Source organism: Blennius ocellaris, assembly GCF_963422515.1.
Source record: "Blennius ocellaris genome assembly, chromosome: 7".
NCBI classification, from domain to species: Eukaryota; Metazoa; Chordata; class Actinopteri; order Blenniiformes; family Blenniidae; genus Blennius; species Blennius ocellaris.
In genome coordinates, this window is record NC_137656.1 from 11,157,776 (window position 1) to 11,174,388 (window position 16,613).

At 38.3% G+C, this 16,613-nt stretch overlaps 1 protein-coding gene across 1 annotated transcript in view; it reads left to right on the forward strand.

Moving 5' to 3' along the window:
- ipo11 (importin 11) overlaps positions 1-16,613 on the forward strand; it is a 115,790-nt gene that overhangs the window by 62,441 nt on the left and 36,736 nt on the right. Inside the window, exons 22-24 of the mRNA XM_080499990.1 lie at positions 259-335; positions 13,971-14,050; positions 14,583-14,663. Of these exons, the coding sequence (XP_080356116.1) occupies positions 259-335; positions 13,971-14,050; positions 14,583-14,663 (238 nt within the window). The remainder of the gene's footprint in view (positions 1-258; positions 336-13,970; positions 14,051-14,582; positions 14,664-16,613) is intronic.

The window sequence follows — 16,613 nt, forward strand, 5'->3', positions numbered from 1 at the left end:
GCCAACATATTTAATTTTAGATTCATGTTTATTTATTTTACATTCTTCATCAGATTTATAAAGACACAATTATGCACCTTTGTTATTCAGAAGATCTCTTCCTCTGTCTTTACCATTTATCCTGTTTGTACTTCCCACCCCAGTCACTTTTTATACAGTGTGTGTTCTGCTTTTTTTTTTCCCCTCGGAACTTATCTCAGTTTCTTTTTGCTCTCCCTTTCTTTTGTCCTCTCTCCCTCCCTCCCGGTCGCTGTGCAGGTTGGTGACTTTGGAAAACAGCCCAGCCGTCACCCCAGAGCTGCTCAGAGTTTTCCAGAACATGTCAGCTTTGCTGGGTGAGCTCACATGAGATTTCTGTGTTTCCTCTCGTGTCCAGCGTCCATGTGATGTGTTATCGTCCTTCCCACTGTAGCAACAGAGCAACACTTTGTAATATTGATCATGTTGATGGCAAGGATTTTATGATTATACCAGGAACAGTGTGTTATTGATCTTTTGATTTGCGTAACGTCACATTTTGCCTTCTTGTCCTAGAGGAAGTTAAATTATTTCACATCAAATCATCAAGGACACACTCCCAAAGATCAAACCAGTATTGTGATGAAACGCTTCAAATTACAGAGGATTAGGAAATATGATGCAAGCAATGCAGATGGACTTAATTTTTAGAGTTTCATTCCCGCAGGCAGTTGTTGCCTGTACAGATCACAGTCATGGTTTTGTGGGCGCCCCAAGGCATCAGAGCCACCACTCCAGGTCTGTAGGCAGCTGTGATGGGTGGCAGATTGAATGGAACTGGCTGGATGATTTATCACAGGCCCAGAGCGGTGGGACACCTCACAAGCTCCAGTCTGGAGTGGTGTGCGCGTGTGTGTGTCTGTATATGTGTGTGGCTTTCAGTGTGATGGGGAACAGTATTGATTTAGTGCTCCTGCACATAACCAGTGAGTCAGATTAATATGGCCACAAGGGTGGCCTGATTGGCTTGCTGGAGCATTTGATCACTTAAAACGTAGAAAATCTGTGGGATAGCAAGAGCAACAGACTCGGGAAGACATATATATTGATGAAATGAATTAGGATGGGGGATTAAGGGGGTCATGCAAAGGGACATTTTGATTAAATATACCAGGGAAAGTGCATAAAAATGAATTATTTTACACATGGTGGCATAAAATGAAAGGTTTTAGATTAAAGGAGCTGCAGCCCGGATGGACAGTGAAATAAGAGTAGGTCTTATCTGGTGCACAGCAGACACAGAAAAACCAAGCAAAAGTGAAGCATTTTTCTTGTTCCCTGCCACTGGGCAACTTCACATTTACACAAGCCACCAAGGGAGGCCAAAGGTAACAAAAAAAAAAAGTCACTGTCGCGATGGAGCTCATACATAAAAGTATGCAAAATCCATCTCTCACAAGCCTTCATGTAATATGCTTTCTGTCTTGATTTAGATTTTTTCCCCCAAAACCAATAAGAATAATATAAACTCTTATCAATGTTGACTAATAACACAAACATCTATACCGTCCAGAAGTCTGACATTAACATTGAGAAATGTCTCACTTCATTACTTCCACCCAAATGACGACGACCTGTCTTAAGTGCATCTTAATCATGAACTATATCAGTGTGAGTGGCTTTAATGATGGATTGAGGGCAGAGAGACGGATTGCTCCACTGGGAAGAGGGTGTCAGATCAAAGAACATAGAAAGTGGAGAGTTGGATGGATAAAGTAATAGGGAAATACCTCAATGGAAGAATGATTGAGGGTTCGACAGTGACTGATTGTGACTCACTCATCCTGGTGTAAGCAAATGATGGTGGATAATTTCACACTGGGCTACATGAGTTCATATGTTAACATGCAAGAACCCATGCATTTGCATGATTTATCTCACAATCTGTTTCTAGACACAGATATTGTTACAGGTGAGAGCTGCAACGAATATCCATAAGTTTTGAAGTTATTTTGTCAGCAAACATGTCGTGGGCTTGTGTAAAAAAAGAAAACGCTTTTTTCATGCACCCTATAATGTGGACAAAATATCTGCCTTTTTCTGTCCTTTTTCTAAACATTATACTTATCAGAATTTGTAGATACAATGATGCAGATGTCATTTATAACTCTCGTAGCAAGACAAGAGCACAGCTCCCATCGAGTGCTCATTGTATCTGATCTTTGTATGTATTGTAAATATGTGCTTTTTTAAAATTGATTTTGGCCATTCTACAGTTTATTATGGTGGAAATGCACCAAATGGCCATTTAGCATTAGAAAATTGGCTGGGGCCTCAGATTCTCTTACTCTTTTCTGCAAGGGAGAGCTGCTTTTGTCTTTGCGGGTTGAATAAAATGTCATCTTATTTACATTTTTGTTTGCAGTAAAATGTTTTTCATGCGTTAATAATCCATTTCATAATCACTATCAATGTCCATTTACTTGCTATTTTTGAGTACTCCCCTATGACACGTTGATGTTGTGGAGGTTAAACTCACTTGCTTGTAACTTCGTTTTTTTTTTCATAACTTTTCATAAATGCCGAGGCAACGCGATTCCAAAAGACTGGCAGAAACAGTCTGCATTTAGAAAGTATTTTAGGACTTTCAGTCCTGTCGAGGATAACCTTTGAACTGGTCTGCGACTGTCTTCAGAAGTGCCGTCTCCAGGGTCTGAAATGATCTATGAATCCGAGTCAGTTCAGACTCACTTTCATCTCTGCATGGATAACTTTTCCATTGTCAGATCCTCAGATAACTTGGCTGAACCTGACCAGGGGTGTTGTGCTTTCATTTTTCCTTGAGTAATGGCAAATATTTCCTCTAATCATAGCTGGCTTTAACATGTCCCTACCTAGCAGTAGTTTTTTTTTTTGACCTTTTCGAGTACTGTGTAGCTATTTTCGTTGTGAATCGACTTGACTTTGTAGCAATTAGTGGAACAACTCAGCCGATAAGAGTTTTATGGCTGCTTGTCAGCACTTGGTACTCTCTTCATGCCTCCTTCCTTTTTTTCTCCTCTCTGTTTTTTGTTATTGTGAAAAACACCTTTTTCCTCTTAAGTTACATTTGCACATTTAAAACATTCATTACATCAAATGTAATTGGAAAGCCGATGTTTTAGAGGGATAATTCAAAGCTTTTCTGATGAAAGTATCCTTTCAACAATGAACATAAAATACATTCTACACATTGCCTTTACATGTTTTGCATACTATATCGATTACAAGTGATTAAAAGAAGAAGCCAAAATCGCTTGTCTGTGCTATTTTATCCATATTTGTTTGTATCTCTGGCTGGTTTTCACTGAAACATCCAGTGGTTCACGTATTTAGTCCATGGAGGGCAGTGGAGAGATGTGGACCATTGAGAAAGTCTGGCTCGGAAGGATGTCACAGCTTGCCAGGTATGTGGCCTGGCCTGCCTGATAAAGTGCCCCTGCTCCATCACTGCTAAACTGGAGCAGCAAATTTCCTAATTAGAATGTCAAGAGCCTCGATTCGGCTAAATTCTTACTAGCACTGTGTCCTGTGTCACTGCCGCCGTCCTCTGAACTGGGGCACGTTTCAGCTGTGTGCGCGTGCGTCTGTGTGGGGCGCACCGATAGAGAGTAAGCAGGGGCGATTCGGTCCCTGTTGACATCACACTGATTAATAGGAGCAAGTGATTGAGCCGAGTATCCTTTTATTTCGGAGCTCTTTTATTTTCCTGTGTTGAGAATATTGAAGAATGCCCTCCAGCCACAGGAAAACATTAGAGCTAATGAACTCTCAGAGGACTCGGATTGAAAACAGAGGTAGTCATGGAAGATTTTCCTTTTAAAACAAAACACTTCAATAACATCACATGTTGATCAACATGTGGGCCTTTCCTCTCAAAACTAGCTTGTATGTTTTTCTAAGCTTTAACATCTATATATATATATATATATTATTTTTTTTTACATCTCTGAATCTGTGGCTAGAAATTATGTCTGTGAACACATTTTCAACAACTGCAGTTTTCATATTTTTACCAATGTCTTCATAAGTTTTGGGTAGACAGTACGCAGATGTAGAAGTTTAGTTCTTAATTATTTCATCCTGCACTTAAATTTCATGCCGTACGGCAGAAGTTTCCATCCAAATAAAGTTTGCACAGGTAAAAAAAACAAACAAACAATAAGACACTTAAGTGAATTTTTAGGTGACCTAAGTAACTTCCCATTGCTTTCACTTTGAAGGATTCTGCGCTTCTATATGTCTGACAATGGAAGTCCAGAGTTTCATGGTTTGGGGGGGGGGGGGAGGGTAGAGATTTTGAACCACTGTTTGAGATTCTGTAACCTACAACTAACTTTGCTTTCATGACCTTGCTTCCGTAATTTTGAGAGAATAATGTAGCAACGTTTTGCAATGCAAAGCCGAGTTGTTTATCCATCTTATTAGTGGACAATATTTGCCGCGGCCAATTATTCATCCCCGTGAAAGGCCTCTGACAACTGAGGGAATCACTAATATTCCTCATAAAGTCTTGCACAACCATACAGCTAATGTGCTTCATGGATCAATCTGGACATCTCCATTAGAGGGCAACCTTCTGATTACTGGTTTCTCAATTGAAAGTAATGACTTTGATTACAGCTATCAGAGACCTTGGATGTATTGATGGAGACCTATTGATGGAGGAATGTCAGTTTATACAAAAATATTTTAAGTAGTTTTATGGTTTAATCTTTTGGTATATGTTTTGCAAACACCCTGCATTATATCTCCTGTCTTTTTCCTTTGTAATCCAAATCTGCTTCAATTCCGTTGCCCTGTTCAACCTTGTGCCGCTATTACATCAAGCAGCATGAAATGTTTGGGATTTTTCTTTGCGTGGTGCTTTGAGTTTTCAGTTGTCCCATCACTGCTGTCATCTCATACGTGATGGTGTTTTTGCAAAGTTGATTTTTTTCGCCACCTCATTGTTTTTATTCTTCCTCGAGCATGATTACTCATCCATGGCGCTTCAGAGAATTAATCTTGCACCAAAGGGAGTTCAGTTCTTATCTCACAGCTATAACAGAGGCTTCTGTTGGCCATGTTGCCGTTTTATGTTCTTCCTTTGTGTACAGTGAAACTGCCGTCTCTGTAGGGCTCCAAGGTTTTTACTGCTAAGGAAATCTTTGAGTACACTAAAGGAGTTACTGTATGTGGCAAGTTGGCATCTTCATTCTACTTAGTAGTTTTTAAATTCTCTGTAGTAGTCATGGACTTTGAGCATTTGAACTTTAGAGGTTTTAAATGAAAAAGAAATTAATAATATTTTTATTTTTTTTTTTCAATTTGGTTTGGATTCTTTAAACTCATTAACCATACTGATCTCAGACTTTGCTTCTGATTGCATTGAATGAGCCCGGCAACTACCCCATCAATGTAGGTACAATTGCACAGTTTGACACCACTTTGTAGTTGACCTTTACCTTCTCTCTCTTTCAAAGTATCATCACCTGTATCAAACATTGTGAATCTAAAATGTCATTTGACGTTGACCACAAATGTGAACAGTGTCCTCAGCAATCATTAGAGCTACTCAAATAACCGTTATTCCAGTCAGATGTGAGCCTCATTTTCCCGTTAGTGTTTATAACCAAAGTGGATTTTGCAGCATATGCCCAGGGCTATGAAAGATGTACTGACTAAAGCTTAATCAGTGTTTTAGCAGCTGTTTTTGTGACTATTCGATTATGATTGCGAGTGTGCGCATGCATGTACTTGATCTCCCTTGACACATCCTTGTTAAAATTTAATTGCTTTTGTAATATTTGGCGAATCGACCTATTTAGATTTGGACGCATTCCTATGGCTTTGCTAATTTACCCACAGGCATTGCTCTGCACGAAGGACCATAATATTCAAATGCTTTTCACAATGAATCCCGTCCAAATATAACAAAAACGATGCCTTCAATTAACACCATTTTATAACAGTTTTGTAAAAGCTGAGAATAAAGACATCACAAATGCAGCAGACCAGGTTTTAAATAAAACTGTTGTTCACTACAAAGTATTTTTACCATCCAGACTTTCACAACTCCTGTTGAGAACATTCACTCCTCAGGATGTTTTCCTGCTGCTACTACAAATGCACTGCAAGTGTCCAAGACTACATTTGTTATTTCTAAATAATAGTAATAATATTTTTTTTCTAAATAAAAGGATCTGAAGACCGCATGTGGTTCAAAGTGATTGTACATATTTTCCTTTTTAATTATAGGTCATTTGATGACGACATGCTACATTTTGAAGCATCTCCTTATCTATTAGTATCTATGTATAAACATCTGGAAAGGGAGGGGACCAATTGCTGGAGTTTTGGGAAAGCATCATTGTCCTATTGTTGTCGGATGCAGTATTCTAGCTGCTCGGCAGTCCTCTGCTTTCTACTGGCTAAATATATGAGCTGGAGGCAGGTGAGTTTCTGGACTCTTCTATGGTGAAACCATGCTATTCTTTCTGTTGTCTTCTTGTTAAATGGAATGCCTCTGGTAATGCTGTTTTCTGGATGAGATCATATGTTGTGTTGAAACATGTGGGTCCCAATTCTTTTTCACTTCAGTCCACACACAGGAAGCTGCAACCAGAGTATCACTGAATTGTCTCAATCTTTCTCGAACTACTTGCTCTTCAGCTTTTATTCAGTACTGCCATTCTTACACAACATGCTAGTTTCACGTGTGAGACTGATTCCATGAAGTTTCTCTAATTGGCTGCAATCCAATTAAAAATGATCATAGAGGCCATAGTATCAGCGCCTCTATTTTAATACCTCATTGCACCTTCCAGCATTGGTGGTGCCTTTGTAAATATGTAAGCTGCTCACTCCATAGGGACTCATGCCACCTCCATTACTATCAGACCATAAGACCCACGGCCAACCTGTTATAAGTGGCAATGTAAAATCCTGTATCTCTGTGTGTCTCCTCTTTCATCTGTAAAGCACAGTGGTGTATGTTTTCCCAAAGGAAATTAAAATTTTGATTAATCTGACAAGAGAACAGTTTCCATTTTGCCTCAGCCCATTTCAAATGAGTATTTGTGATTTGCACAGCAAACGGACGATGATTTCTGGACTCTGGAATCATTTCTTGGGCCTATCAGTGATCTGAATCGTGCCTGTTTTTAATGCAGTGCTGCCCGAGGGTTTGAAGATCACAACTGCCTTCTCAATTAGTACCAAGATTGCTTCTGCCTGTTCCTTATGTGCAGAAACTTGTCCCGATCGTCTGAGTCTTTTAGTGTTAATATACACTCTTGATAGTGTGATCTTCATTTTCCAGTGCATTTTGTGACAGGCTGGTACATTTTTGGCAACCTTTACATTTGAAAGGCTGCACCTTTCTGAAATGCAACTTTCATACAAATTACATTTATTGACCTGTGGCTTTCTATCCTACGTAGTTGTCAAATCCTCCTCCATTGCTTGCAATTACTTTTCTAGCCATGTGCCATCTGTCCCTCATTTAAAATAAATCGACATAAATATGAATATTTTGCAGAGCATTATAAAATGTATCATTACCAACATCACATTTTTATCTTCTATTTGGAACAAACTATTGCCCATTGTGCTGCTTTGCAAATAAAGAGGGTGTAGAAAGTTGATGGCAATGATCAAGATATTAACTTTACAGAAGCAGAAAAACCATCATATTCAATTCAAGCTACTAATGTACACTAAAGGAGGACTTGACCTGTTTTCCACTTTCAGTGTGGTGTGTATGCTTTCATGAAATTTTACTTGCTGTTAGTTTACTGGTGGGAAGTACTGAGGAATTAAAAAATGAAGTGGATTTGTGCAGTTCTCATATCTTCATAATGGGACTCGTCACGACACAGAACTCGAGAGACATCCTCAAACGAGAATGAGACTGTCCTTTATAGGCTGTTGTGTTTTCAGAAAAAAAAAGAAGAAAAACATCAGAAGCCAATGAAGTAGAAGAAGTTCAGTCAGAATAAATGCACCTTACTTGTGTTCCTGTCATATTTGCATTTCACTGAAATTGTCTCAAGATGCTTTGTGGAAGTTGAAGTGAATTACTTTTGGTCACCACATGCAGTGTTATTTTTGTTACTGTTGGTATTTGTATCTGACACTTCAGGAGGCTCTGGTCCATTTGAAAAAGTGAGGGGTGGGAATGATAAACGCCTTATCAAGTCCAGGCTTCAGTACACTGAGCCATCTGACCTACCTTAAACCACATAAGCTTTTCATATGGATACTTTTGCTTTCACTTCCCTTCTACTGATATTCAGACAAAATACTGCATTAGGGGATATTGCAGCAATATGCCCACAAGTTATCAGCGAAGAGAGCCATGACTACAGTTGTTGTGGTGCCATTACAGCAGGAGATGAAATTGCCTGAAACAGTTTTTCACCGTCTTGTACTCTGGCGTCAAAGCACACAGAGCATCTAACATTTTACTTGTAGACTAAAGATGAAGTACTTCCATAATTCTACAGGCATGCCTTCAGTTTTTTGTTTTTTTTTCATAGGTTATGTCTGAACGCATGTGACATGAGTAAATTCTTTAAGTATCCAAATCAGATGTACACATATCTCTTGTGTCTTGAAAGGCTTTTGAGTTGACTTGATTTCAGATCTATTCACTGTCCTAATTACAAATATCTATACTTTTTTTTTTCACAGGCACCAGCCTTCATGTACATAACGTGTTTTAAAAGCATCCCATTATCTTGCACTTGATCGTCACTTTATTGCTGCGATCATGGAGGTTCACCTCGGAAAACATTCTCAATTTTTATAGCAGTCTGCCAAATCCGTGTGTCATTTATTTGGAATGTGATGTTAGTATATATAACTATATATATGGCCATGCTTGGTAGTAATGGACATCAAGCTATTCTCAGGACTAAAGGCCGGGCGGGTTCCTGTTTTAATCTGCATAAATATACCATTTCAAAGCTCTCTATATAATTTTGAAGAAATGGGTCTAAAATGGGAGACGAAGATTGAAAAACCAAACCGCATCAACAATGTGTGATTATTCACTACCACTCCATAACCTTTTCAGGGCAGTATTTATATTAAATTTTGTGATGGTGGATGATTTTCTTTACTTCATTGTTGCTTTAATCGGTGCAAAAAAGTAACAACGAAAAAAGTACTATTACAGCACCTGTCCTTATCTCAGGTATCCCAGACAGCACTTTTTGTCACTTTCAAAAAAGAAAGAAGAATTATGTAATCAACTAATTTCCCTTTTGTCTCGATGCTTTTAGCTGCTTCTGGGGTGTTGACTTTTAAATGCCTCCTATGTGTTTATTTCAATCTGGGCATTAAGAGATGTGCTGGCGGCATCTTAGCTCTGAGCAGTGATATCAGATGTTAATCAGTTGTCGCTGGAAGGTTGCTGTGAGAGAAGTTCAGGTATTTGCTGCACTCAGTGGGTTAAATACTAAATTACTTTTTGCAAACTTGGAATTTGTTTCTTATACTCTTTGACTTCTTCAACTTTCCACCACTTTCGTACTACGTTTAACACTTAATAACAGCAGGGATTGATCTGTGTTTCGTCGCACCATGAATCATTTTAGATAAATTGACATGTTAATTTATCGGCACCTTATGACATCCGATGGTATGTCTGCATTACTAGTAATTCAAAAATGGCAGCAAATCTTTGGACTTTTGCTGCATGCATACTTGAATTGAAGTTATGTCACCCAGAACTGTGTGTTTCACTCCATATATTCAGGGTCATGTGTTCTCATTTCTCTGCCATGCTGCTGTGTCTATAACTCCCATGATATTCTTGGTTTTTGGGTCAAACATGGGTCATTTTGCCAGCGTCCGATTCATCAGCTGATCCCCTCCTCCCACCTCTATAGTAGTTGTGCTGTGCTGTTGCACTTAAACTGCTCGCTCTGCATAAAGTTTTCCTCAACACTCTTGAAGATGGACCACAACCTCCATCATACTTGCAGTCCTCAGCAAAAGGTGGCAGCAATCCGAGTCTGAGCTACAGTTGTAGAAGCAATCTCTGCTTTTTGCAGAAGTATGAAACCTTTTCTTGCCTTCTTAAACCAACAGCATTGTTGCCTTCAATGAATTTTTTGTGCTTGGTAGCAACAACTTATTTATACTCCTCATACTTTCTCAGGCTGGTGTCCATCTCTCAAAGACGTGTTCACACTGAAAAACTTTGAGTCAATGATGATCTATCATTGTATAGTTTTGAACAACGATTTCCTGCTGTGCCACCGCGCCTAATTTAAATGCATAGTTTATCAGGCTTCTGCAAAGGTTGATGATGATGATCCATCATCTAAAATTCAGACTCCAGAGGACCGGGGTTGAAAAACATCATAGTAAACAACTTAATCACGTTATTCTTGAATTCAGATCTTGTGCAGAAAATCTTACTGGATGTGAAAGTTCTTGGAAAGAGTCAACAATACCAGCCCTCTTTTCTCCTATTTACAGGCGGGGGGGATTTTTTCTGCAGATACTCTATAGGTTTGTTTTGCTAACCACACATGCTGAGCTGTTTGTTTTGCACTGTTTTTCGTTTGAATAAGGTTTGGTCTCACACATATTTCAAGACAATACACATACTGGTGATACATTTTACCCCTCTTCAGCCGTACCTCAGAGGAGTTCTTTCAATGTCCATTCACACCTTGTACCTGCTGGTTCATACACTGTTGAGCAATGTCTTGCCTTCACTTGATTCTTAAGAGAAAAACATTGCCTGGTCTGACTAAAGGAATGCATTTACTGCAGTTGAGCTCGCATCCTGTCCCTGCCTTTACTCTTAATGGTCATTTTCACACTGTATGTGCTATAGTAAACTTTAAGTGTTGAAAAGTTGCTTTGCTGCACATTTGGAATTGCCAAACTTTTTGACCCTCAGTATTTGTCTCCTCTGCTTATTTCTGTGTTTTTCATTGAAGCCTATTTGGTTTTTAAATCAATCATTGTCTTGTTGTGGTCTATCATTTTATGTGCCGACACAATGCAAGCGTTTAGCATAATGTTTCTCCGTACTACATTTGTGGTGTTGAATATTCATATAAGCTGATGTGCTGACTGAATAGGCCCTCGAATACATTATGTCACTGACAAGATAACAGATGGTAGCCTACATTATCTTCAATACTTTACTATAGCTGACAGATGGTTATAGAGCACATATTGCATACATTAACATTAATATCACCTGCATGGTCAGATTAGTTTCTTATGTCTCTGTTGCCACTGACTTATTCAACATTTTCCTTTGAAACATCTTTGACCACTTAATTTGCTCTGTTCAAAACTTTGGCCTCAATACATCACTAGACTTTTTTGGGGTCCTCCATTTCCAGGTTGCTGCATTAAATGACATATGTAACATTGTGTGAATACAGAAAGGAAAGCGCCATTGGTGTTTGATGTAAGCAGCCCTGTCAACTTGAATGCTGTAAACAGATATTCTCGCTGTTGTTGTGAACTCTCCTGTCAGTCTGTATCAGTTCAATCAACTGGCACTGTTCTGCGAGTGCCTACTGATTCTGTGTGAACTGTCGAGACTGGACAGTGGGTCTGTTGGTGTGTGTGTGTGTGTTACATTTGATGTCTCTTCATCTTTGAGTATGCCTTTTATTTCCTCTTCCCCTTCTGCATCTCATGTGCCCTTTCTATTATTAATCATTGTCAAAAGTAAAATTCATACAATATCAAAAGAGATTATTTTATCTCCTTTATAATAAAAGCAAAATAACTTTAGTTCTAAGGTGGCAAAGACATTCTTTAAATGTTCTGCTTTTTCTAGGGTTTTGCCATTTTGGGTCGTTCTCTCCGAACATCACCGCTTTTCACTCGCCATGCCACTTTTATTCTTGTTAATTTTATTAGTCTTAATTCCTATGCAAATACATGTGCATATAAACCATAATGAAGCTTTTTCCATTATATGTAATTTCATATGATAGATTTAAGTGGCTGATCTACTTGTGATTATAACTGGCTGTTTCAATGGGCCGTTCTGCCCCGGATTCAGGCAATGTGAAAACTCACTTAACATTCAGAAGACAAAACTGTGCTCTCCATCCTCCGGTGTATAATTGTCCAGAATGTTATATGTTTGGTGGCATTACCTTGAGGGTGTTTTCTTTCTTGATGCATTACTACATTTGTACAAGCCGCCTCAAGGCCAACCTTCTCAGAGTGAATTGTTTTTGAAGTTACCCTTGCTGAACTGTTAAATCTCATCCCCTTTGTTATGATGATAAAATGCTCCGGTTACTCGTACAGTAGTTTTTACAACCGAGGTTGGTGTCCTCTCGCTTGTATTTTATTGCGCACGTTTCACACTCTCCTGCTGCGTTAAGTATGGGTGTGTAGTCTAGCTTTGTTTGTTTTTGAAGTCTCAAATGAATCAGATTGTTTAAAAGAAAAAAAAAAAATCTTGAGCTCAAAATAAATCTGTCTTATCCTGCGTCGATGCTGTACATCTTCATCCCGTCTGTGCAACCATGAACTTGGACAACAAGGGCAGACAAAAATCAGAGACAAAGCAGCACATATTTTATGTGGGGATAATGATGCTGCTGAGGCAATGGTGTGCTCAATAATTTATGTGCGGCTCTTGCTAACAGACTCCCACAGCCTCTATTAGTTCTGACAGATAAGTAGCTACTTGAACTTTGTTGAAGGCTTGTAAAGCTTGTAGTGTTCTTATGCTGCATCATGGATTTCCTGAACTGTGTAGTATAAAAGGGTCATCCAATTTTTTTTTCTGTTTTGAAAAAGATCAGGATCGTTTCCTTTTCATAGTGCACTGATTTCATCTCGCATAAAATGTACATAAATAACGTAAAGATTTAATACACAATATACATGTTGATACAGAATGACAATATTACCCCTTAAGCTTTTTGTACCGCCTCTGTTCATAGATGGGCAGCTTTATTAGCTTCTTTTTAAATATTATGAGTAACGCTATCCCCTTTTTTTCTTGGTTTGTTTTTGTTTCATAAAAAAACTCCCTTTTCAAATCTTTTGTGTGTGTATGGATATATGTTTCGTGCAGTAAACACAATTAGTTACACAAAGATATGTGATCCAGAGGTAAATACAGGTGCTTTATCTAAACTGGGATCGAGAGAGCTTAGCTAATCGCAGCTCACACCAGGCAAAGGTCACAGTAACACCTGGATCGATCACCAGTCCATTACAGGGTTGAACGGTTGCCATACTGTGTGAGTTTTATGAGTTTTCCCAATGTCAGATGAGCCATCATCTCATCTGCCCAGGGGCAATGTGTAAGAGGACTACTTGCTTTTCAACTTTTATGGAGCAAAGTATTTTGCTAAAATCTACGAGAAAACAGAAAAGCTCGTCTTGGGCTCAAGGAAATATTGTGTTTCAGAACTGACAAACTCAATTCTGGGCATACGGACTTTTTTCACAAGAGTGTTTGACAAGTGCAAAATCTAAACTGATTCATTCGGATTCAAGCCCGAAATGTATAAAATAAACATGATGGCAAAGAAGATGAAAGTTTGTATTGAATACAGAATACAATACAGAAAGGAAAGCTCGCTGCTGGACATCCTTGGGGATTTTCGATGTAATATTTTTTACAGTGTTGAGTCACCTTGCAAAATGTATTATAAAAATGTAATCAATGTTTTGACTCACTCAACTCATGCCTATTATGTGGAGTGTGTGAGGCAGCAACACGGTTACTCCACGTCTGTCTGTAGTTTTGCCTATCCCTGCTATATCAGTCAAATGTGAAGTGTGATATTTTATTGTTTAGGAATTAGTGTTGGCGAACAAAGCTCCTTCAATGTAATCCAGCAACCTTCTACTTCTGGCTCATTTATCAACAAATGCTTTGTGTCTTTCTCTGTTTATGCCTGGATTTGATAAATCAAATGCATCTGTACAAATAAGCAAAGTTTTCTCATGTTGTTGGTTTTTTTTTTTCCCTCCAGAGTTGAGCTCCGAGAACCTGAGAACCTGCTTTCAGATTGTTAATGCCTACATGTACCTGTCTGCCACAGAGTTCCTACAGGTAAGCTTAACACACATGCACTCACTGACATTAAACACATATTTCTCCTTCCTTCAGCTATACTCAGTGGGATTGTTGCAGTGTCCGATGACAGAAAGTCAATTTGACGCCACACTCAAATATCATACCGTGGCTTAAAATCTGTGGTCTTGCATCATACAGTAGGAGCCATTATTGTGTTCTCATGTACTTCCACATCAAACATTATCCCTGTACATAAATGAAAACTACTATTTTATAAGTTGTTTGCTTCGTTTGTTTCTTGAAGGCACTTTTGGCTGACAGAAGGTCATTATAGCAGCTGCTATTTAACCCCAGCTTGAGTCCAAATCAGATTTTCACCTAAAATGTGTTGGGTTCCCTGGTCTGGGTCGCTAGTTTTGACACTGACGTGAGTCGTACTGAGAAATTGTGCAATCAAGTTTCGGTCCCTCCCAGTACAGGAGAAAAAGTGCATGAATAGACATATTTTATTAATCCCAGGGGGAAACAAGTTATATAAGCTTAATAGATTTATTTTTATTCTCCACAGAATTACGCCGAGTCATTGTGTCGTTCTTTTTGTGATCTGCTGAAAGACATCACCAATGAAGGGCAGGTCCAAGTGCTTAAGGTACAGTTTCTCCATGCCTTTCACACGCAATCATGTCATATTTATAAGTTGTACAATATCAAATGATGATGTCTCTGTATATCTCTTTTACTGAGTCTGGATTTGTTTCATTGCAACTTTGGGTTTCACCAGTCAGTGGATGTTTGCTTTGTCTGTGTATCATGATTTTGAACAAGTGCACTGGCAGTGTTTTAATATGCAGGGCATGCACGCACACACCCACGCACACACACACACACAGGTACAAATGCAATAAATAAACAAGCTGTGTAGCTTGTGTGAACTCACACCAGATTACAATGAAAGAGGAATCTTGTTGCCACTCACTAAATTATAAATGAATAAATTATCTTTGTAGATCAATATCAGAATGTTCCGAAACAGACATTTATTCTAGCAATAACTCCCTTTGCTGTCTGTCCACAAAATATTCAAGGTAGTATCGTTTCCTTATACAATAAAACCTCTGATGTCGGGACACCCTAAAATCCAAGAGTAAGTGTCACCGGAAGACCCGTGTCCACTCTTCAAAGGGTCAGGTTATGGAGGACCAATTGAAACACCAAATGTTATAGAAGAAACATGCTTTTATTTAAAAGCACATAACTGAACTGATCCAAAGAAATCTATACAAAATAAAACATGTATATAATAAATAAATACAAAATTATCCAACAATAAATCCGGAAAGGAAAAGATACATTCAAACAGTTGTATAATAACATAACTATACAATATTGTAAAATTGGAAGCCGGAAAAGAAAACGAGCAAAACAGCATTTGATTTTAATGGGAACCACTGTCATGGATAACAGAATATAGAGAATATGCATGACATAGGAAGTTTATCACACTCAACATCATCCCAGATTTTATTCACAGATCATTTTTTCCAGTAGCATAACTTAAATTGAGTTAACCTGAAACAAACACTAATATTTATCAATCATACATCCTGACACCATTTTTCATGAAATACATGATGCTTTCTGATGGAAGTATATACATAAATACTGTTAAATGTGATAATGATGTTTTTGCTCATTAGTGTATGTGTTAATATGTCGCAGTGCATGTGAAGTCTTCTCAGCACAGTATGTGCTATTTGCACAGCTTGCTTGTCGTGTATATATTCAGAGTGACCATAAGATCACACAGCTTGAGCTTGCTCTGCGGTATTACTGCACATCTGGCTTCTGCTAATTCTTTGGATTGAGGAAAGAAGCAGCAGACTACAAAGTCATCAACCACAACAACATGGATATTCAAGCGGCTCAACACATATGTGCACGTGTTATCAAGAGATCTGATTTTAATTTATTTTTGCTTTTAATTTTTGTCTTTTTTTTTCAGCAGTTAGTTGCTCCTGACCTATTAGTGCCATCTGTCTTTCAAATGTCTATTTTTACTGCTTTTTACTCATGCAGCAGGCTCTGCAGGCACTGAGCCTCCCTTCACCACATCATCTGTTCCCTTTATTTCATTGTTTTAAAGCTAAGATTATTAGGTTTCGTTCTCTCTTCTCTGCTGCCCTCTGATCTGAGATTGTTACACTGCACTCAAATGCTTTTATCATTTGAAAAAATGCCATTTCTCGGTGTTGGGATTTAATTGTATTTGTGTTCATGCAGTCGTGATGTCTAATGTAAGATGAAACAATTAACTGATTTGGATGTTATTCCTTCAGCTATCATCTATTCTGATGTTTGCTTATTTAACATGTGGTCATCAAGCAAAACTAGTGATAATGCTGTGGGTTTTTTTTACTCTACTTACTACAGCTGAAGTCAGCCTTTATTGATGTCAAGTAACTTTTTAGTTAGAAGCCACTTTGAAAAGCACATAGCAAAAAAATACTTCAAGTATTTATTTAGCAATGTTGTTCTTAAACATGTGAAACCCTACTATATATTAAAAAAAAACTCTTCCAAGAAAGTCTGTTACTGAGTT